Genomic DNA, 22,103 nt, shown 5'->3' on the forward strand with positions numbered 1-22,103 from the left:
CGATTTCGCTTTTGTGGTCAGCCATGGTCGATGGTGAAGCATGTAAGTTCACTTGTGGTAGGACACAAGTCTGTTTTGACACTTCCGAGAGGGGCCAGATTATTTGTGGGGCTACGTGCAGGGAAAATGGTATGACTATGATGATAGGTAAGCCGTACTATTTCGTGCGCGGAACAACATATCGGAAGGTTGCGTGGTTTGGAAATCTTATGTTGATTTTGTTGTTGCCAAGCTATGCATGCATATACAGATAAAGTTACAAGATGCTACGAACCGCCCGCAGCCCGGCTCATGAAGAAGCCTTTCAGTGGGCCCATTGCATCGACGGCTCTCAACCCGAGACTTCGTAATCCTACAAGCGGGCCCGATTCGACGCTATATAGACGATGTAGTTTATCGCATACGCCCAGCATTGCATTATTCTCCGCATATCGCTCGCTGGTATAGCTCTCCAACGCCAATGTTGAACCGATGTCTTGACCGGTTTGCACTGCGTGTGATATCGTCCGAACAAGTGCTGCAGCATCACCTTGGCCTTGGTTTAGACCTTGGCCTGCGAGCGGATGTATAGTATGCGCTGCATCGCCAACCAATGCAACTCGTTCACCAGTATAGGTATCGGCGTGCCGCATTCGAAGTGGGAAGGACGCGACTGTGCCGTCTTGCACGTGCGCTGCTCGCATTGGTATCGCGTGTTCATCAACGGGCGTATGCTTCTCTCGCCATGCAACTTCCTCTGTCTGGCCAGACGAAAGTGTGTGAAGGTATTCCAAGTCTGTGGGTGACAGTCGGAAGCCTGCATTAACCATTGCAACGAAATCAGCCTGTGACAGTGTCTTGAGCTTTGCGGCACGTTCCGGGGTGGTACTCCACACGAGTGTCGACATGTTGCCCGGAAGGGGCAGCATAGCTATTGGGCCGGTTGGCAAGAACCGCTGGTATGCAATCTTGTGATCTTGACCGCCCCAGCCTTGCCCCTCAAGTTTTAGACTAGCCACCACACCGTGTCTACCATAATCAAAGCCTCGCGACTCAATATCTGCAAAAGTCCGCACTGGGCTATTCGCACCATCGGCTCCGACCAATAACCTGGCAGCCAGTGTCTTTCCATTGGATAGTGTGAGCATTGGCCACGATGAGAAGTCCATCTTCTCTGTATCCGTACCCAGATCTATTGAATTGACTTTTGTAGACGTGTAGAAGTCGACTCCGCCTAGTTGTTCAAGCCGACTTAACAAAGCAGTGACCGTATTGACGTTCTCGATCATGTAGGCGATTGTGGTGGGTTGCGCCGGATTACGAGGAGTAAGGAGAGGTTTCGCTGTGTGCCAGTCGAAAGATATTCGCGCGTCGGTGACGCCGTCCCATACTTGCATCTCCTGGTATGGCTGCACTCGGGGTGTGTTGACATGTGCCCATGCTCCGATTTCTATTCCACGCACGTCAGACCAGCACTATCTTGAATTCTACCTGCTCGTTCGTACCCTGTAGGCTTTTCACAGAGGCTGGGGTAAGGGAGCTGCATCTATTCGAAAAGCTCCCTAGACTCGCATCTTGTGGTAACCGATTCTTGTGTAGATCTTGTCCCTCGATGAGCGCAACTTTCAGCCCGCTTGTAATTGGCGATGCTTTCAGACCGGTCAGGAGACTCAAACCTGCCGGTCCACCGCCTACGCAGACGACATCGTAGACCTCCGGCGCATTTGCGGAGCTCGAAGCAAACCTCTGCTGGGGCTGCAGACGGACCCAGACTGCCGATCGCGACGATAGAGCACTAGGCCCTCTTGGTAATATTCGAGGCGGCATCACGAGCCTTTGAGGATTATCGTGACATGGAAGGACGGATTCAATTCGCGAACCACGAAAGTCGGAATGGTAGTGTCATCATAGGTTTGTTTGGCGTGTTTGCAGACTGACGCGCTAAGGATTATGTCATGCAAGGCAAGTCGTGGCGACCTGCCCTACCAACGTTCAATGTTAGCTCCGGCTCCTTCCACTTTCTCCACTACATCTGAACTACAACCACATCTTCACTGCCAATGGAAGTTTCCGGATCTCTTCCAGGCTCTCTCCAGCGACGCTTTCGCTTTCTAGAAAGAACATTGATGTTATCCGTAGTGCAACGTCACTGAAGCCGACTTCTACATCTTTACTCCCATCTTTCCTCCTGGTCATTGCTCGCTGCTAGGTAATATATCCTGTCAATCGGAGGCTCATAATGTCACCGGACGCTCTCGTGTGTTTTCTATCCTTTCGCGATGCGGGCACAATGCCAGAAGAGCGGGCCGTATTGCCCGGCGATGCAATTCTCTATTTACGACTTTTTGTGGTAATGATGGCTGATGTATCCATACTCCACGACGCCAATGCTTGAACATGATAGGCACAGAAATTTCCCCACTTGAATCACCACGGCAGCGTTTTCAACCGTGGCACTAATTCAGGCCTGGCGAATCTTACAGGGCAATCTTCTCAGGAACGCTGGAACTGCACGTTTCTCTCGCATGCGTGTGCAGGGCGCAGAATCTTCCTATCTGCTCCGGATTGCTTCGCTGGGCTTCCAAACTACCGCCAACCAGATTACCTGACGTTTAGCCAGGTCCGCGCCATTGTGTTAACACCCTGTTCCTTATCAACCAAGTTTCATTGGCGGAAATCTTTGGTACAAATGTATAACTTTGGTTATTGGCCATACCAGCGAGTTCCTGCTCATCGTACCAATGTTATAGCTAGGCTAGTAAAGTCATAAGAGTCATTCAGTTGTCAAGCTTCTACATTGATCAACAACATTTATCTGCATCACTCTTTCCGCTCTACTCCTACTTCTCCGACCAGCTTTCAAACTGTTTGATACCATGACCTCTCAAATACAGGTACACATACCTTCCAACGAGCCCTCTGTAGTTGTCAACATCAGCCAAACAGAAGTTGAACCAGAAGTGTACCGATTACCTTACCCTCCAGAGCTTACGCTTAAGCGACGAGTTTCGGAATCGTTCCTCCAAACGCGTGGCTACTTGAAGAAACGAAGGGGAACATTGGGGCGTGTTCATGAAACAACAATCAATTGTCCTTGTCTACCACCACCAACATACGACGTAGCTATGACCGAACCACCTTCGAACCTTGACAGTGCCTACTGTACGCCCCCTACACCGGATACCATACGCAGCGAGTCCCACGCGCGTAGGCCGTCACAGGTCGCCGAAATCATAGAGAAGGTCAATGCTAGGCTCAGACGCCTCTTTGGCAGTCGAAGAGGATCTACCGAAGATAAACATCCACCACTCAACCCTACTGTTACCCAACGATCAAGCGTATCTGATTATACAAGTGGTCTAGCGGAGGACCTGTATATCCAGCGTCGTTCCAAAGATCTCGCTGAAATGGGTCTGGCTTCTCTGCCAAATGTAAGCGAGTACTTCGATATTAACGGCGAAGTAGGCCCTAGCTGCTTCTACGGCACTACTGACTGGGAAACCTTCCAGGCAAGGCTCCGGGCGCAAAGGAGAAACACTATACAGGCACAACTGTACAACGAGTTGGACTATTCTGGAGATGGCGATCTGGAGCAACTCGAAAGGCTGCGACAACATGATACGCAGATTGAGAGATGTGGAGAGCGGAAGCGGAAAGACTCGCAATTCAGCTTCAGTGACTTCTTGCAACCTCGACGCTTGAGCAAAGTGGACAAAGGGAAGGATCGTATGGTTTATGTTGAAGCCAGATCGACATCACAAGATCAGCCGTTCCTCTCTCCTTGCCAGGATACCTCGTCAGATACGGTCGGACCTTCCACTGCACAGATTGGGTTTCTACCTTGTCACTCTGAATCAATGTCTATTCCATCTTCGTATCATAATACCCACTGGCCATCTACAGATGCCGTAGCAGGCTCAGCACGACCAACAAACGATTCACCCACGCTCCCCCCATCCCTCGTCTCGTCAACCACAGACCTGCTCTCCCACGGATACCCTCCAGACACAGCACCTTCCTCGCCCTCTCTCAACCCCACTCTCGTCCCCTCCCCAGAAGCCATGCAAGCGCTCCACCTAGGTCCACCACAACGAGCCTTGCTCCAGCGATCTGTATCGAGTGGTTCACGCATGTTCCACGTATCCGTGGAGCAACTCTTTACAATTACGCCTACACAACCCGTCTCGCCTCTCGATGGTCCCTCTACTGTTGTCAACAAGAGCAACCTACTCGGAGATAGAAATGATGAACCGGATTTCAGCATCACGCATCCCACGCCTCCTAGTCCTCTGATCTCCACCTCACCACCACTAGCTGACGTACCGTCACCAGTCAAACGACGAACGGGGAGTTTAGAAGGAAGTGGAGATCTACGCGCCGTGTATATCGAACAAGGAAGAGCGGGTGTGATAAATTATCCTCCGCGGCGCCGGAGTCCGAGGAAGAGTTTGCAGGGGAGATTGTGGTGGGATGAATCACCGCCAAAAGTGTATCTCTAGTTTCGGTAACTTGCTCTGTTAGTCGTATTCCTTTGGCACTCGGGGAGTTTGAACACTTGAACACCTGAACACCAGCCAATCACAGTCATATAGCACAAAGAAGAAGAGATAGTAGTTCCTCATCATCAACACCTCGGCGTTCAATGTATTACAACTGCATACTAAGTAATGCTACTTTTGCCCGAAAGGCTAGTTATCCAACACCCTATCAGCGATTATGAATACGCCATGAACCCCATGCAATAAATCAAAAGACAAAACCTTGCCAGGCTGTCATGAAGAGAGCGGAATGCCCCAAGTTGGGTATCGAAAAGGACTGGAGTTTTTATGCCGGAAACGCTATGCATGGAAATGGGACGAAGATTGGAAGTTGAGATTGCAAGACAAGATTGTTGTTTCCTCAGTTCTACAAGAGGACGGCGAAGCCGAAGAAGACGCTGCCGAATACGGCGGCGAGGCCGAGACCAGCGTTGGGCATGAAGAGGGAGCCAGCGCCGCCTTGGTCGGATGAGCCACCGTTGTTGTTGTTGCTGGAACCAGTCTCAGAGGCACCGCCGAAGCCGGTCACGGGGATGGTGTTTGTAGCGGCGCCGTTGGAGCCAGTTGGGGCGGCGGTGGAGGACATGGTGGTAGGGAGGGAGGTGTTGCCACGGTAGGGGTCTTGAGCTCCGCATGGGTGGTCCTCACTGTTGATCATGTTAGTCGTGTCTTTACTGAAACGAGATTGACCAAACATACCGGCACGCGCTCTGGCAGGTGCTGTCACCGTTGCAGTTCGCGACGCAGGTGTTTCCCCATTGTTGGCAGATAAAGTATGGCAGGGTCTGCGAGTACTCTGTGATGTTGGGAGCGACACCGTTGTCACAGACGCAAGTGTAGGTCAGAGCATCGGAGTCGCAGTCGTTCTGCTCGGTGGTCATGGAGTCTACGCCGGGCTGTTGGAGGCAGATGAGAGGGCACTGTGCCCTGTTCTGGTCGCACCAGTAATCTGGGGGTTGTTAGACGACGCAAAGTAGATGGAAATGACTCTACATACCCCTAGTAGACTGGTCGACGGTTTCGGGGTCGATAGTGTATGGGTAGTTCTGCTGGGTAGTGTCCTGAGCAGCGACCAAGCCAGTGAAGGCGGCAATGCTAAGGGCGAAGACGGAACGCATGTTGACGGTCGAGGTGGTGATTGTCGGGGATGGATGGAGGAGAACTATTGGTGTGTTAGATGAATGCCGGAAATTAGGTTTGCCATCTCGTTGCCATCGAGACGGCTTACTCTTGGGGAATAGACTCACTAATTCGCGAAGACGCGGGTGAAGATGCAGCAAAGGTATTAAATTATTAGACAGTCAGCGACAGACAGTGGACAATCGAATATAAATGGGAGACGTCTTCAGCGAAAGTGATGAGGAGGCTGGAGAAAAGAGGCGGCGTGTGATATATAAAGGGAGGGATGTGTTGACGGGAAGCAATAAGCTAGTGGAGTATCAGATAGGAAAGCTCACGGGCGGGTGCGTGCGTTTCCCCGCCTACCTTTTCGCCCGGGACGATGCCTGTTGAGGACGGCAGGCCGTGACTCGAGCCATCAGGCGCTGTGGAGTCGGCGTGGAAAGGGCGGCTTTCCGTGGAATGTCGCGAGACGCTGTATTGGAAGTATCCCATAAATCCCTCGGTTGAGCAGGGATGCAATGGTTTGCTTGTTCGTATTGGCCACAGCCCTAGCACCCGCTAGTCATTCACCCAGGGTCTCGCATCCTAGCCTGCTCTGCGCATCATTCGGTTGAGATGAGCAGAGGCAAAGGCCGCCAATTCTTCTTTCATCGTCAACAAGACACTAGACGCGACTGGCCGCATGCACCGGTCCAGCTGTTGCAGCACCACACTGTACATATCTACCCCTCACCTCGCCGCGGCAGCTTCTAGATACCAACCGCCCTCCCGTTTGACGCGCCACCTGCCCAGCCATCTACTGTAAATGGATGGAGCCGGCGAGCTTTGAAACTGGAGACCCGTCTTCATCGCCAGCCCAAGATGGGGCAAAACCCGCCACTGCTACTCCAGACCGCAACAGCGTGGGCAGCGTGGTCCCACCCTACTGGCAATCCCACCAGCGCAATGCCTCGTACATAAGCAACTATTCTGCTGACAACGGCCGCCCCACTCCCATCGGCCTCGAGGACCATACCGACGAGGGTTCAGACCACTGCAAAGTCCTCTGGGCCAAGCGTGTCACGATAGATGATTACGTTGTTATCAGCGGCACGGCACCCGCATTTGGGGCTTACGTCGTCTTCAACTGCACCGTCGAGACATTGGATGTAAGTTCCGAGCCGCATCGAGATGCGCTAGTCTGCAGAGCGATGTTTCCGTAGCCAATCATTTGCTTGAAACTGTTTTCCAAAAAATGGTTTCATGCAGAGAGGCCGTGGTGGAGCTGCGAGATGCTGCCTATCTCCAGGTGATGAACTCTCATGCACATGCTAACTGTTGCAGGGTGGTCCCATGAAGATACGAAAGAGGTAGGCCATCTTTCCGCCACCTTGTAATGTATGTGCTGATTGTATTCAGATACTCGGAGTTTGAGGATCTGCACACAAAGCTGCTCCAGACCTTCCCTCATGCCGCGGGTTCCATGCCGCAGTTCCCACCCAAATCCGTAATATGTAAGTCACATGTCCTCATGCAGCATCACTCCACCCAAACGCTCTACTAACGCGTCTGGCATAGCCCGATTTAGGCCCCGTTTTCTGGAAAAGCGGAAACAAGGGCTCTCGTACTTTCTCAAGTTTGTTTATCGATAACAAAGGTAGCGTACATCGGCTGACCTATTAATAGTTGCGTTTTACTCAACCCGGAGTTTGCTGGATCGCCAGTCTTGAAGGACTTTCTTTTCTCGTGACGTGTTCTCGTATTGAGGTGTTGTTGCTGTTGTTCATGTTTCAAGTTGTGGCAAACAAGAGTTTGATGTGGTTGTTGCTCATCAGTGCTGTGAGGGTGTGCCCGATGGCCGACGAGCCACGAACATGACTGGACCAGTCATTAGTATATATCATCATCTCGTCATGTCATCATCTCATCATGTCCAAACTCAAGTTTATAGAACACTAGTTCGTAGAGATCTCCGTCGAGAAAGATTCAATGATAAGTCGATGCTGGCCGGGATCATACCCTACTGATTGGCTACCAAGGTCGGTGGCGCTACTATTCCAAGTATCTCACATGTGCTGTACTGCAATTCGTTGAATATTCTTCTGATGTACATGGCGATATGGAGATGGGCGGGTTCTGATATGAAGCTTAATTCAACCTCCACTGCGCCTGTATGTGTCTTGGGTGAGGCGTACTTGATAGTTTTTTTGGGTGCAGCAGCTCGTTTGGCAAACTGCGCGAGCTCTGCGACTCGACGACCCCCTAACGGCTCGCGTTTTGGCACATCTCAGCGCGACACTCAATGGCAGCTCAACAATGAATAGCTAAAGGATGACCCAGCGAATCGCGAATGATCTCGAGTCTGCTCAATATCATGGCCAACGCCGTTCGGCCTCCGCTGCTGCGAAGCTCGAATGAACGGCAGACCAGGCTCAACTTCCTGCCCGTGTCGCGCGATGACGCCCACCAACAAGCCCAGCGCAACACCAATAACGCGCCCGTCGCGACAAGACGGACATCCAAAAGCAGCCCATTGCTTGCGCTTGCTGATGACGATAGATCCGTCAAGCAATTAACCCACACGCCTGCGAAACCCCCTCCGCCTGCGCGCACCAGCAGCAGGAAGCGGCCAGCCACAGCCCTCGAACCAGACGCGACCGACACGAGACCTCCCACCAAGATCACCGTTACACAACCACATGGCGAGCTTTTGCGCATCACAAACGGCGTCGCCGCGCCGCTGGGCATAGACGTCGACAACGTCCCCTCTGCGAGGTCCACGCCCCGGCCAGGCAGCTCCGGCAAGCTTGCTGCGCCCCCAGCCGTCCCCGCCCCAGCTTCAACAGCTTCGTCAACAGACAAGAGGAGCCTGAGGAGTCACGATGGAGGATCACGGCTGAAGAGCGATCTCGCCGTATACTTTTCCAACTACGACGACATCATTGCCGGCGTGCCCAAAGAGGATGGTATGTCACTGTCGCATGTCGCGTGGTATACTAGCTGATCGCATGCAGAATTCCTCGACATCGATACGCCCATATACATTGTCGACGAGCCCATCAAGCCCCAGACACCAGAGCCTACGCGAAGCTCCGTGAGCCCAACGCGTTCACGGAAAGGGAGACACTCGTCCCCTCCGCGCCATGCTTCGGACCCCTCAATACCCCCAGCCCAGTCCTCGACTACTTTCACTGTCCTCGACTATGCCTCTATAGCCAATGCCATCACTCACAACGACGGCGAAGACCCGCTCATCGACTCCGTCTTCTTCACACAGCACCGACGCGCTGAGCGCAAGGAGAAGCAGCTGCGGAACATCGAAAAGGAGCGCGCTATGCACGAGAAGGTGCAGTTGGAAAGGCTCCTCGATGGACTGCAGGGACCAGACTGGCTAAAGGTCATGGGCATAACAGGCGTGACAGACGGCGAGAGAAAGGACTGGGAAGCCAAGCGCGACTACTTTGTCAGAGAAGTAGAAGCGCTAGTTGACAAGTTCCGCGTCTGGAAAGAAGAGGAGAAGCGCTTGCGTGCTGAAAAGGAAGCAGCGCTCGCTGCGAGGGAAGAAGACGAAGAGGATGATGGTGAAGAAACAGAAGACTCGGAAAACATCGTAGTCAATGGCCGCGACCCTCCACCACCACGACAGCAACCCAAAGAGCCTGAGCCACCAAAACCACGGCGGCCCCCGCGTCCACATGGCTTCCTCCTCCCCTTCGTACCTCCCGAACCCGCAGCGCCATTCAACTCCTTCTATGCAAAACCGCACCTCCGCGCCGCTGCCCTCGGCAAACATAGGCACGGTCGCAACGCATCTGCATTCGGTCTGCCCATACCTGACTTTGCAGAAAAGGAGTTTGAGCTCCCAGACGATTTCATCGATCCTCAGTTCCTAAGAGACAACGCGCGGCAAAGAAGGAGGCGGAAGAGGGAAAGTGGTGTCAATACAGGACCGGGATCGAGTGGGCAGTAGTGTCGTGTGCTGGAATCATTTCATTTTCATGGGCCGGGTTCACATTCTATACCCTTATAAACATACCGAGCAGTCGAAAGATAGGGTTCTGTGGCGTTTATTTTTTCTGGGTTTTAGGGTTTGGTGGGTGGTGAAGGGTCGCCGCCGTGTGTATAGTATCAGTGAGTGGAATACAAATCTGTTCCGTTCTTCCAGGGAGCGTCTGGATGCCAGTGATTGTGTACGGTGTAGTTATCTGTGAAAGACGTTGGGCGCTTGAGGTATGTTCATCTCTTCTGTGTTATAGTGGGTGTGCTGATCATCTTCGTTATGTCTGCCGCCAATGTATAACAACGAGCTCTCCGCTCACTCTGGTTTACCTTCGATAATCCTGACAAGAAGAAATCACGTGCTAGGCTCATAGCCTCTTGCGTATATAAAGCTCTTCTCACTCTCTTCTGCCTTTTCTTCTCATTACATAAAGCACATTACCATATCTCCAAAAATTCAGCCCCCACTACTGATGACTTGCGGCGTGGTCTGCGTTTGTCCGGAAACTGCCATGCATTTGAACGATGATTTGCCGCACGATCCTTCTTCCTGCAAAACAACTACTTTTCCAAAACACATTCTTTACCACCTATGAGGTGTGCGCGAACTCTGGCTCCGCCATTTCATTGAAACAAAACATGACGACTTCGGTGGCATGGGTGTTCGTCGGCTGCTTCCTATCAAAGGGGAAGACAAGAAGACATACAAAAAAACAGAGGAAAGAACAGGTATGATTCGTTCCTGGACTGGGGACTAGAAAGGCATCCAAAACCATCTCTATGCTTGGAGCCGAAGGAGAATCGCGTCTTTGGAGCTTGCGTATCGAAAAACCCTGGTTTACAGATTCATGACTTCCAGCATTGAAGTCACTTCACAAAAGTGATGGTCAAGAATGACACGACCTGTGCAACTTGCTCGCACCTCTAATTACAAAACATCACCGGCAAACTCTGTTGTCTTCGCCTCGTCTTTCCACATTTATGATGTGAAGGACAAAAAGCAATGCCGGAGCATGTCACGTCTCTCTGGAAGCGTTGTCAATGTCTACAAGATGACTTGCGCCGAGGCCGAGCGGTGGGTATATAAACCTGTCAATATCGACCTTTTTCTTTCTCTCATATACATCAGTACCTTTGCGGTTATTCCAAAAACAAAATGTTTGTAGAAAATGATCCAGAGATTCGTTCATTGTTCTATCACAAGAAAACGTAAAGCAAACGGAACATGGTGGCCTCTGCCTCGCTAGGAATAAAGGGAAAATGTCCTAGAAGACCCTATGGAAGGCTCATGTGCTCTCCCTCTCACAGTCATGTTATCCGCCGGTCCGAACTGTACGCCGTTCAAAATATGAAGCAACACGAATGGCGTGTGCAGTTGTCTGCGCTGATTGATCACGGGCCAAAAATTCTTAATTGGCCTCCATGGAAGCCGTCCTGAGATTGTGGGGCAGACCATGACAAGCAAATGACATGTCTATAACCGAACAAACAATTTTTGGTCAAGCGAATACAAATCGTGAGGGTGTACCTTTGGTCAGCCGTGACGTTGCAGAAGAGAAACAGGTGCCGCGTTGAGTAGCTGTGGTCGTGATGAAGTACGGGAAGGAAGGGATCCATGCAACTGCAAGTAATGTTGGTTTGGTCTTGAATAGCACCTAGTAGCAACGAGTAGGAATAGCGAGGCTGTCTTCGCGTCCTATCGTAAGGTTGTTCGTAGGTTTATCGACGGAAGCAGAAAGTTCACCGAGAGATACTTATTGAATTTGAACTCTAAACATTAACACACGAACGCTATTTCCTATCCATATTTGCTTACAGTACTCTGTCCCAGCCTCCAACCCGTTTGCACCCATTCTATAATAGAAACCCGCATCAGCTTATAAAACGCACATGTTTTGGACAATCTCATCACAATTGCACACATGCTACAAAGGTAACACATTCCATGATGGCTTGCACCGCACACCCGTACACCTACCGGTCCCTATGCCTTCGGAGGTGCCTTGCGAATGAGAACTTCGCGTAGAACGGTATTTTTCATGCTGTACCCATAAATGCCCATGGTCTGTTCATCTTCATACGCTAAAATGAGATGTGTTCCTCGTTTTGTATGAAGGTCGAGAATGCCCCATCGCGTCAGCAGATTCCAAGCCGGTTGAGAGTCTGTAGTAGTTTCGCAGACTGGATCTTTGAACAGAATTCTGAAGATGGCATGGTTGCTCATCTGACAAAATGTGCAGGTGACAGTCACTTTCGCCTGTCGTACCACCTCGAGCCAAGCTTCGTTCGCGTTGTGGACGAACTTAGGTATGTCGGAAGTGTATTCCATCTGATCAATCTTGAACTCTTCCCATTCTCTGTGGCTCATGCCATAGTCCGGGCACTCGCACTCGTCGTAGTCGCTATCCGGCTCCACTCCGCGTTCGTCCAGCTCATATCGCATCATGCAGTTGGAACAGACTTCGTCGTCTACAGTCATTCCGATCGCAACGTTGTAAGGAACGAACTCAACTTGGAATGAGGGGGAGTGCACATGCAGGAGCAGCATGGACGTCATATCACATCTGATCCTGCTGTCGTGGTCCCATAAGATCTGCACCAGTTTCGGCGCGTGCTTGGGTTCGCTCGCATGATGTAGAAAGGTATCGACGAAATCAGTCAACTGGTCGGTCGATGTAAATCCAACGCGAAGATCTTGGATCCAAAGAGGACGATACTCGGCGCGAACTTGCACGCAGACTTGACTCAAAGCGAAACATGTCCACGTGCGCTCCGTATGCGGCTTGCGGCGAATATGTGGGCAGCACCGTAGTGGCCGTGGAGCGAAACGTCTGGAGTCGTCTTCCCTGGCATATTCGTAGACCCTGTTTCGTAGCTCTACGTAGCATTATCAACCAACATACGTTGGAAAAGTAGAGAAGCCCATACCTGGAGAAAGGTCGAGGAAGCGGAAGTACTGCGCAGCTTCTTTCGCCGGTCGCTCACTCTCTACAGGCTCTGTGGCTCTCTTGACAGATCCTTTGGCTTTATTAGTAGGCTTAGCGGCATTCACAGTCTCGCCGCTTATGCGCTTGCTGCCGGCTCGTCTGATGTGAGGTTAATCGACGATTGCTGAAGTGAGCGATATGTAGAAGATGAGACTTACGTGGTGGGCGCCATCACTCGTTTTGGTGCCAGCTGATATAATCAGTAGGTACAGCAGAGTTGGTGTGAGAGTGAGCGAAGTGCTGAAGTGTGAGAGTAAACAAATAGTCATGGCAAGAGCACCTGCCAAGAGCCGCTAGTGAAATGACGCAGGTACGCACTGGGACGTTCTCTAGCCTCCCATTTGTGTGACGAAGGAAAGAGCACATGGAACCACAATTTTCATTCCTGCCGAACTACGCATGAGACAAAAGTGAATCATGTTCTGCTCACTCGGCATACGACGGCGGCAACACGCTCTCGTCTACCCAAAAGGCCATCCACATGGCAGTCCTTTATACAAGGCCTTCTTTTCATATAACTCTTCGTGTAAGAAAATGAAGACGACTTCTAGAGCTGTGCTCGATGAAGAACCTAGAATGAATAGTATGTCGTGGAGAGGTACGGTGAAAGGCAGCACGTATTCTGCACATTGTTGGTATCATCCCAAAAGCCTAATGGGGTTGCCTTCTATCTTCCAGGCTTTCCACTATGTGGAAGCCTAACACGTGTTTATTGGAAAGCTAGGGTGAACCTTCTCCATAGCGTGGGTCAATTCGAGTTCGTTCTTCCCAGTAAGAGTGAAGCCATCTTAGTTGAAGCGTACGCAAACGCGACCAAACGCACTTCTACACCTTGGCTTTTGAATCATCCAGGTTTCTGTCACCTCTATCAAAACCACCAATATATGTTCCACTTTTGTCGTAACAATCCGAAGCCATTGCACAAGCATTCAACATCCGACGAACTGCGAAAGCCTACCGACATACGCTACCTGCTTCCGTCGCATGGACTACTACCAATGCCCTATGCAAGACTTATACTCGGAGATGAGGCGCCGCAGTTTTTCTCCGCTCTTGCGCAGTAGGGACCAGCTCAACGAAGGCTTGATGCGAGACGACAATGATCGGGGATCGAATGCGACAACAATATGTACCATGGGCCGAAGCACTTTTTTACCGCGAGTTGTCAAATTGGCGCATACAACCGAGATTGAGAACACGATCGTGGCAAGTCAGTTGGTCAACGAGAGCACGTGTGCCGAATACGCAGCGTAAGAAGACCATAGAGCTGACCATGTCTAGAGATTGTTTACTGGACCATGAACACATTCTTTCCCACGCTACAGCTCTTCTTTGAATCGGGTCGCTCATGTACTATAGACGCCGGGAGGCTGTCGGACGCGTTCGTAGGGCTGGATCCCGGGCTCCGATTCAAGCTGACGGATTGTGCACATGAAGAAGAAGGCTGCGTCACCAACTCCATACTGCCTGAACGATTCTCAGATTCAGGTACCGGCCTTGTTATAGAAAAAGCGAGTGTCGCCCAGCGCACGAGTATCGCGGTGAAGCCCATGTATCCGCAGAACAGCCAGCGATGGACATCGAGAGACCCATCTCAACCTAGGGTTATGACAGAAGTGCATACGGTCGTCGGGTTGAGACTCAGGGGAATGGACAAGACGGCTTACATATGGGCGAAGACAAAATTGCCCTCCGGGGGAAATGTATGGGGAAACATGAGGACAGCTGGACTGCGAGCCGACGTCCCGATACCGTCCATATCTTTGTCTGGGAACGACGCGAGGCCAGGAGCACAAAGGACTGTGGTCATCCAGGACAGTTTGATTGCGCGTAGTCGTCTAGAGGGTAAAGAAAAGCCTCCTGCCAAACTGTGATATTGCGCGCAGGACAGCGGGCACATATGCGAAGATATCGGTGGTCCTACTGGACTTCTACTATTGTGACACAGCTGGCGGTACGACGCGACAGTATCGGAGTAATTATCTGGCAACAGATCAATTTAGCAAGACAGCCAGCAATCCCTCCTCCGAAGGCATGTGATTATATCCACTCGGGAAGATCCGGCCAAGCTTGAGTGACAGCTGTTTGGAGCTGGAACACAGTCGGAAAATAGCCGTATGCTGCTGACAAAGTCAACATGGTATATCCTAAGCCCGGTCGAAGCGGGACTACGAGTAATTACGGACGAGTGTACAAGACAAAACGATCCGAAGCGGACGTAAGGATTCTCGAAGTGGGGTACTGAGTCGATCCAAGGAATCGATGCAAGTATAAAGACACTAATACCCACACGTCGGTGCTATTCAGCAACGCGCACCGCACCTACTACAACAGTCAGTATATCTCGCAAGTATCTGTCAATCTATACTCACAGCACTCAGAACTCTTTCGATACCCCTCAACTATACGCCACCATGTCTGGCGCAAGCGCTATCGTCCTCTACCCTCGCAAGGAAGGCTCCACTTTTGACAAGGAGTACTACCTCAAGACACACATGCCCCTCGCCATGAAGCATTGGGGAAAGCACGGCCTAAAGTCCTACGCCGTCAGCGAGCTCAGCGCTGATGGCCCCTACTCCATCTCCTCTGTCATGGAGTTTGACAGCCAAGAAGCTCTTGGAAAGGCCATGCAGGATCCAGGAACTAAGGAGATCATGGACGACGTAAAGAACTTCAGCAACGAGCAAGCGATCTTGGTTCACGGCAATGTCATCGGTCGGAGTTAGGCTTGGAACCAAATGGAAGCAACATTGGCCGAGGATTATGAGTGATGGATACGATGACGAGCCTAATGCAGGGTGTGGTGTGGAGACGGAGATGGGATAAGGTTAGCAGCGTGAAAGGTGCATGGAGGGGTAGCTTCCTTGTTTGAGATGCCCCGCACTTCATCCTTCCGAGGCATCTTACATCCGCCCATGAATACATACTTCATCTTGCACCCTTTCCTCACTGCATTTTTAGTCAACCAAAGTAATCTCAGGCTCTCCACTCATCATGTTAACTGTAGTGGAATTCATTCGTGTGGACCATGCCTATCGCCATGAATCCCAGGCGAGCAGATTCGTCTACGAGGCAGCTGCTAACCTCTTGCCATTGGTTGTGATTGTACCGTCCAGGATGCACAGAGCTGAGTGCTTCAGCCTCGTCCATATAGTTTTTGAGACACAGCCTCCCCCACCTGCCAAATACTCCAGCTGCTTCACCGCTCCAGACAGCCATCTACATAGCTTCTTCGCAGCTGTCTTGTCGTCTTGTCGTCTTTTCTCCAACTTCTACCACTCTTACATCACACAGTGAGGCAGCATATCACGCAAAGAGTTTCCACCGTTCGTATCACACGCTGATCATACCTGATGGATAACTCTTACACATCGTGCGAGGTCGATCGGAACAGCAAGGATATCAGGTTGCTCACACTCCAACACAACAATGACGAAGACATCATCAGATGCGATATGCAAACCTACAGTAGCAGAGACCGTCCATCCTATACGGCCTTGTCATACACATGGGGCGTCAATACAATGCACGCCGACATCGAGCTCAACGGTTTCAAGGTCTCAGTCCGCGAGAACCTATGGGACTTCCTGCACCAACAGCTGCTTCACGGCAACTACGGGCCATTCTGGATCGACGCCCTTTGTATAAATCAGTCAGACGTTCGCGAGCGTAATCGCCAGGTGCAGATGATGGGTTCCATATACGAAGAAGCGCATAGGCTTCTGATTTGGCTTGGCAAAGAGAGTGATGACAGCAATCTTGCCATGCAGGCGTTGGCGGACTGGGAGTGGTGCCGGCGGACCACTATACAGCATCTATTCGCCACCGAGGGCAAAATCAGCGACATTTTTCTCGCCCGTGGAACGAAGAGCGTGGTCACTTGGAACTCGCAGCAAGTGTGCGGTATACTGTCATTATGCCAAAGAAAATATTGGTCGCGTATGTGGATTATCCAAGAAATCATGCTAGCCAGCCGCATAGAGATTCATTGTGGCCCGAAGATTCTCGAATGGTACAAGCTCGAACAGTTGTACTATTATCTCAATACTCAACCAAACGTCCAAAAGGATATGGACACGCCTTTTCACAACGCCGTTCGGGCCAGTCCAGCCGTTCGGACCAGTCCGGTTATGTCCATCGTTAAGATAAGGGCTGTGGGTATGCCGACAGCACAACTTAGAAGATGGCACAAAGAGTTCTCTATCGAGGACCTAATGGAGACATACAGTGATCACGAGTGTGAAGATGTTCGAGATAAAGTCTATGCTCTTGTCGGAGTAACGACGTGTGGCTTCAGTATCGTAGTCGACTATCGCAAACAAGTAAAAGACGTTCTCCTTGATGTATTCTACTTTTCAAGCACCAAGATGGCCTTTAACGAATGTTGGGATAAAGATGGTCTTTCCAATTTCGGGCGATTGTTAGAAAAGGTTTTGAGAGTTCCCTTTCCCGAGCCTGAGTTACAATTTCATATCAACCACAGCTACGCTCTAACGTCAGAAAAACTTCCCAAATATATGCAAAAAAAACGCAAAGATAGGGAAGAGTTTGGCTTTAATATGGTGTACGGGGCAGGGGAGTTCTTCAGAGATATACAGTTAGCACGGAGAAACACTTCATACGCGTACGAGTCAGCACACACTCAGTAGTCAACACTCAATCAATACCTTAATCATCATGAACTCCATTAACATCCCCATGCTAAAATATGCGAGCCTTTCAGCCCAAGCCCAAGCTCCCACAAACACCACTAACTACCTAAAACTATGTACGAGAAGAAGATGCAGACACGAAATATATACAATGAACATCGGCATCTCGTCTCATACTCTTCAATCCAATTGTAATCGACCCGGAGATGATCTCGACCGCTCTCTAACTTGATGTCTCATGTATTCAACGTCGGTACTGGCCATGATGCTGTTGCTGCGCCAACTTCGCTGCCTGTTGCGCCTGATCGAAGCTTGCGCCATAAGCCTGCGTGGGGGGATGCTGCTGCTGCTGTTGTTGCTGCGCCATGTTGCCGTAGCCTTGCGGTGACGGCTGTGGGAAATACTGGCCCTGTGGTGTCTGCGCTGGTGAAATCCAACCACCAGGGATATTCATCTGGGGGGTTGGTGTCTGCTGAGGGAAGTATTGCTGCTGTTGTTGCTGATACATGGGGTGCATCTGGCTCGGTGTAGAGTACGCCATGCCGACTATTCCTGACGGAGTCCCAGGCCCGGTAGGCATGCCCATAACACTAGGTGTACCCATCATACTAGGAGTGCCCATCATGCTAGACGCTCCCATTACGCTGGGGGTACCCGTGCCGGTTGGCATTCCCATCATGCTCGGCGCATAGGTGCTTTGAGCTTGCGCCTGAGCCATTGCGTATTGCTGCTGTTGCATCTGCTGTTGCATCATCTGCTGCTGGCGTTGCTGAACCTCCATCATCTGACGCTGTTGATTTTGCAACGTGCGTCTATCAATTTCGGCTTGCATAGTCGGTGTGAAGCTGTGGCGATTGGCCTTTTGAGCCGCCTTCTCCTTCTCACGATGATCGATGTAGCCTGTCAGTCCCGTTGGAGGCTGCTTCTGAATTTTCTTAGGGGTTTGCGATAAGTCCAGAAGCGGAGTGTTCGTCAATCGAGCTACTTGTTCCTGCTCGCGAGCTGACAGAGTGGTGGGTCGTTGATCAAGCAGTGTGTCAGCACCACGGCTCAACGGGCGGCTGGGTGGACGAGCGGGTCCAGGCGAACCTTGGGGCGACCGCTGTATTTGGCTCCAATCTCCAGAGTGTGTGCGACCAAAGGGAGGGGGCTGCATCTGACTCCAGTCCCCTGAATGCGTGCGACCGAAAGGAGGAGGGGTATGTGACTTGCTCCTCCCATGTCCATACATCATAGGCTGCTGCTGAGTAGCACGGTGCATCACCCAGTCTTCAGGGTCTAGCCTTTGTCTATCGGGCACCTGTGGTGAGGCTGCAGCCGGCTGCCACGCGACCTGTCGTGAGTCCGTTATCTGTGGAGAGTCTGAACCACTACGCATATGCATAGGCGTGTTTGGTGTGCTTCCTCCAGAGATATATGACAACCGGTGCTGTTCGTTTGGTGTTGTGGCGAGGTTCTCCTTGGATTGCGAGGCGCTGTTATCGTGCAGCATCTGCGTCATGGTCCCGCTGGTGCCCGGACGCTTGCCGTCGAAGTCCAGGGCGTACGTTGGGCCAAAGTCAATACTAGGCACAGCTGCATGTGGCCGTGCTGGGTCCAACACTGATTTGTAGCCATCCGGCTCTGCATCTGAGGGGGGCTTCACATTTGGATCCCCAATCATCGTCAAGACGCCACTTCTAGGACGATCTGCGCGTCGCTCAGGCACCCTTCGTGGTGGAGGCGCAGGTTCCTCCTCAGCGATACTGGCATAGTCTGGTGTAGAAGTCGATATCGCATCGTCGTCGTAGCGACTACTCGATGAGCTTGCCTGACGGTGCAGAGTGGGTTGGATGTTGAAAGCATCGAGAGCTTCAGGGTCGATTACGTCTTCTCGTAAACTATCGAGTCTTGAGCTAGTGGTCGAGAGGGTGTCATCCTCTTCTGAGGCTAGGGGAGACCGACCTGGTACTGGTTTACGAGTAATACCGCCACTTTCAGGGTGTGGGCGGTAAGGGAGCTCGTGACTGGGGGGCTGCAGCGGCAACTCACTATGTTCTGGAACCGATGGAGCTGTCGGCTGGTAGGTTGCTGGGGAGTCGACAAATTCGGAGTGCTCGACATAGGGCGATGCAGGAATGGTAGATAGGCGGTTACCATAGTTTTGGTTGGATGGAGGCGGCCTTGAGTTGACACCAAGATACATCGACTGCCCTTGATCGCCGTATGCGTTGTAGTCGCCACTTCGCCTGCTCTGTATAGTATCGTGGCTTCTCCAGGCCGCAGCTGCACCAGCAGTCGCTATGCCACCTGGGAATGATCCGTGTGAAGCGTCGGCCATCTGCTCAAGCGTAGCAGAATCGACCGCGGGATTTGGCTTCGCCATAGGCATATTAGGACGGATGGGTGGCTTTTGGTACGCAGCGTGCTCTTGAGTTGGAGGAAGGTCGACGTAACCCTGCGGTGGAGCAGATAAATCCGTAGGGGGTGGTGGTAGGTTATGCGGTTCCTTGATCGGGCTCTCATCGTAATCAGACGCAGAAGAATCGTATGGCTGGACTGCACCGTTCGAGGAGCCATTGGGCACACGGTGCTGGGGAGGAGTCGGCGCACGTTCGTCTTCGTAGGGTGTCTCGTCTTGCGTGAATCTAGATGATGTATTCTGGTTGTTGCGTCCGTTGACGTGCTCCGATAGTGACCGCTGATGGCGTGGACTACTGACCGGGTTTGCTGCGGGAGCCGTCCCGGCACGGCGCGTCTTTTGCACTTCAAAGTCTGGGAATTTACGTGTAGGGGATGACTGGCGCGTGGACGGGCTAGAGCGAACAGAGCCCTGGTCTTCAAATCGCAGACCGCGAGGTGTGAAACCTGCTCGGCTGACGGTATTCCTGCGGCTGGCGCGACTGTAGATTGACTCTGCATCCTGGTTTGCGGACATCATCCGTGTCGACGTCAAGTCCTTCAGTTGCTTCCTCCACTGGCGCTCTGACCACTTGTCGCTGCCCTCTGTGTTGATCAAGCCCACCACGTCCCACATCTCCAAGTATCCGTACCGCCTATCAGAAGGCATGGCGAACATCAGCCCACGGGTGTCCAAGACGTCCGCGATCAACTTCTTTGGGCGACCGTATAGCGAAAACGTATCGAACACGGGAAAGAGATATTGGAGCATTATCTCAAATCCTGAAATAGCCGGACGCGATTCTGGCATGACAAAGACAAATCCTTCTGTCGTACTTTCTGGCGTCGAGTGTACTGTGATCCTGCCTTCGATCTTCACCAGCGTAGACTGGTCGATGAGCGGCTTCGACTGGGGGTAGATGGCGTAGCATGAATATGCGTCTTTGACAGTGGCGATGGCCTTTGTTTTCTTTGTAACCTTCTTGGTGTCGTAGAACTTGATGTCGCCCTTGAGTACTGGCGGTCGCTCGTAAGCGTTGCCTTTCTTCTGTAGCTTTTGCAATTTGATGTATTCCTTCTCGTCCGGTGGAGAGACAACGCACCAACAACGGCGCCATGGGGTGCCTGCGCCGAATCGAACGCGCACCCAGTCTTCGTATTTTGAGCACTGTCGATCCAAAATCATGCGGATGTTGTTGAGCGTCTTGCCTTTGCCAGCAATCAATGCGCCCGTATACGCTTCTGAGAGGGTTGTGTGTTCGTACATGGCGAGGCGGATGCCGGCGGTCCATTGCGAAAGCGCGTGATAGGAATCGAAGTGGAAAAGGAATTTATTGCTCGCAGCCGTCGACACGCTGAGGATGTTGTCGAGCTTCTTTCCGTCTTTTAGGGTCATGGAAGGGATCTGGCGAGGTTAGGGAGGTCGCAGCACGGAACGAGCAAACGTACCATATGAATCGCAGCATCCGTCAGGTTGATAAAAGTCGGCAACACTTCAGTCTCACCACCGGCCTGATCCAGCGCACTCGCATCCCATAGTGAGAGGATGGTGCCGACAAGCTGGACAAAGTACTCCTGCCACCTTCGATCTGGCGCGGGACGGCCACCTGCAGTGCCGTCAGTATCACAAACAAGCATCGCTTACAGATCTGACGTACGAGTATTGGTGTCGTGGAACTTGAGGAAGTAGCCCTCCTGGTACAGCTTGTTGGAATGGCTGTTCAGGAAAGTGAAGATGCGCTGCAGTTCCGGCAGCGTATCCTGGCTTACTTCCATAACTGGTGGTTGGTATGTCTGGATCATGGACATGGGGCGTACCGAGGCTCTAGAGTCGCTGCGCTCGCGTTGGGTTGCCCGAGAGGCGGGACGCTCGCTGTTGTACGTGTCCAGAGCCGTGGCGGATTGCGCAAAGTTGGCTGAGCTCACGGGTTGCTTCGTGGAGGGTGAAGGCGGAGCGGGGGACGCGGGGCCCGGGGAGTGTCCAGCGGACGGAGGGTTCTTCTGCAAGGTATGCTGGTTGGGACCACCCCATTGTGACATAAACGACAGGACTGTGAAGGGGCGAACAGGGCGCAACATTAGTGAATGTTCTTTCAAAGACTAGCACTGCTGACACGGTAGGGAGGGGAGCCATTATGTAGCAGGCGCATTATTTACCTCTCTTTGGACGACCCATGGCAGCAACGAGTGGTGGTATTAAGTATAAATGGAAGGTCTCTCCTCTTTGCAGTACACAATGCAGGTGCTCTACGGGCGCGTTGTCGGTACTGAACCAGCCGCGCAAAGCCACGGATACACCGGCTTATTGAATGTTACGATGCAGTGGCTAGAGCTTCTTGGGAAACGAGCGACGAGAGCACAGAATTAAGGGCGAGTGCAGAGTAGGGAGGAGGGAGAATTATGGGAACTACAAGGAGCGAAAGAGCGGTAGGCGTAGTACGTATATCTAAGGTCCGTGGTGGAGTTAG

General features: G+C 51.8%; 9 protein-coding genes across 10 annotated transcripts; 5 read left to right on the plus strand and 4 right to left on the minus strand.

The window, feature by feature from the left end:
• Positions 1-266: 266 nt before the first annotated feature.
• ALTATR162_LOCUS7666 (uncharacterized protein) lies at positions 267-1,806 on the minus strand (the record flags this gene model as incomplete). Its single annotated transcript, XM_043315294.1, has 2 exons — positions 267-1,429; positions 1,485-1,806. 2 exons carry the CDS (start codon positions 1,804-1,806, stop codon positions 267-269), a joined length of 1,485 nt encoding a protein of 494 aa, XP_043171229.1.
• A 1,298-nt stretch (positions 1,807-3,104) lies between these two features.
• Positions 3,105-4,478, plus strand: ALTATR162_LOCUS7667 (uncharacterized protein; the record flags this gene model as incomplete). Its single annotated transcript, XM_043315295.1, has 1 exon — positions 3,105-4,478. The coding sequence occupies one exon, from the start codon at positions 3,105-3,107 to the stop codon at positions 4,476-4,478; it is 1,374 nt and encodes a 457-aa protein (XP_043171230.1).
• A 406-nt stretch (positions 4,479-4,884) lies between these two features.
• Positions 4,885-5,635, minus strand: ALTATR162_LOCUS7668 (uncharacterized protein; the record flags this gene model as incomplete). Its single annotated transcript, XM_043315296.1, has 3 exons — positions 4,885-5,164; positions 5,217-5,466; positions 5,515-5,635. The coding sequence occupies 3 exons, from the start codon at positions 5,633-5,635 to the stop codon at positions 4,885-4,887; spliced, it is 651 nt and encodes a 216-aa protein (XP_043171231.1).
• An 813-nt stretch (positions 5,636-6,448) lies between these two features.
• ALTATR162_LOCUS7669 (uncharacterized protein) lies at positions 6,449-7,368 on the plus strand (the record flags this gene model as incomplete). The annotated part of the gene is made up of 5 exons (XM_043315297.1): positions 6,449-6,787; positions 6,963-6,988; positions 7,038-7,132; positions 7,197-7,254; positions 7,305-7,368. 5 exons carry the CDS (start codon positions 6,449-6,451, stop codon positions 7,366-7,368), a joined length of 582 nt encoding a protein of 193 aa, XP_043171232.1.
• Positions 7,369-7,992: 624 nt separating this feature from the next.
• On the plus strand, positions 7,993-9,588 carry ALTATR162_LOCUS7670 (uncharacterized protein; the record flags this gene model as incomplete). Its single annotated transcript, XM_043315298.1, has 2 exons — positions 7,993-8,584; positions 8,633-9,588. The coding sequence occupies 2 exons, from the start codon at positions 7,993-7,995 to the stop codon at positions 9,586-9,588; spliced, it is 1,548 nt and encodes a 515-aa protein (XP_043171233.1).
• Positions 9,589-11,601: 2,013 nt separating this feature from the next.
• Positions 11,602-12,776, minus strand: ALTATR162_LOCUS7671 (uncharacterized protein; the record flags this gene model as incomplete). Its single annotated transcript, XM_043315299.1, has 3 exons — positions 11,602-12,494; positions 12,546-12,703; positions 12,763-12,776. 3 exons carry the CDS (start codon positions 12,774-12,776, stop codon positions 11,602-11,604), a joined length of 1,065 nt encoding a protein of 354 aa, XP_043171234.1.
• Positions 12,777-14,741: 1,965 nt separating this feature from the next.
• Positions 14,742-15,330, plus strand: ALTATR162_LOCUS7672 (uncharacterized protein; the record flags this gene model as incomplete). The annotated part of the gene is made up of 3 exons (XM_043315300.1): positions 14,742-14,822; positions 14,881-14,937; positions 14,986-15,330. 3 exons carry the CDS (start codon positions 14,742-14,744, stop codon positions 15,328-15,330), a joined length of 483 nt encoding a protein of 160 aa, XP_043171235.1.
• Positions 15,331-15,957: 627 nt separating this feature from the next.
• On the plus strand, positions 15,958-17,253 carry ALTATR162_LOCUS7673 (uncharacterized protein; the record flags this gene model as incomplete). The annotated part of the gene is made up of 1 exon (XM_043315301.1): positions 15,958-17,253. The coding sequence occupies one exon, from the start codon at positions 15,958-15,960 to the stop codon at positions 17,251-17,253; it is 1,296 nt and encodes a 431-aa protein (XP_043171236.1).
• Positions 17,254-17,500: 247 nt separating this feature from the next.
• On the minus strand, positions 17,501-21,675 carry ALTATR162_LOCUS7674 (uncharacterized protein; the record flags this gene model as incomplete). Of its 2 annotated transcripts, XM_043315302.1 has the most annotated exons (3): positions 17,501-21,040; positions 21,085-21,242; positions 21,294-21,675. In XM_043315302.1, the coding sequence occupies 3 exons, from the start codon at positions 21,673-21,675 to the stop codon at positions 17,501-17,503; spliced, it is 4,080 nt and encodes a 1,359-aa protein (XP_043171237.1). The 2 variants fall into 2 exon arrangements, with proteins under 2 accessions (XP_043171237.1, XP_043171238.1); XM_043315303.1 differs by lacking the exons at positions 21,085-21,242; positions 21,294-21,675 and having other exon boundaries at positions 17,501-19,441.
• Positions 21,676-22,103: the final 428 nt, after the last annotated feature.

Source organism: Alternaria atra, assembly GCF_907166805.1.
Source record: "Alternaria atra isolate CS162 genome assembly, contig: 28, whole genome shotgun sequence".
NCBI classification, from domain to species: Eukaryota; Fungi; Ascomycota; class Dothideomycetes; order Pleosporales; family Pleosporaceae; genus Alternaria; species Alternaria atra.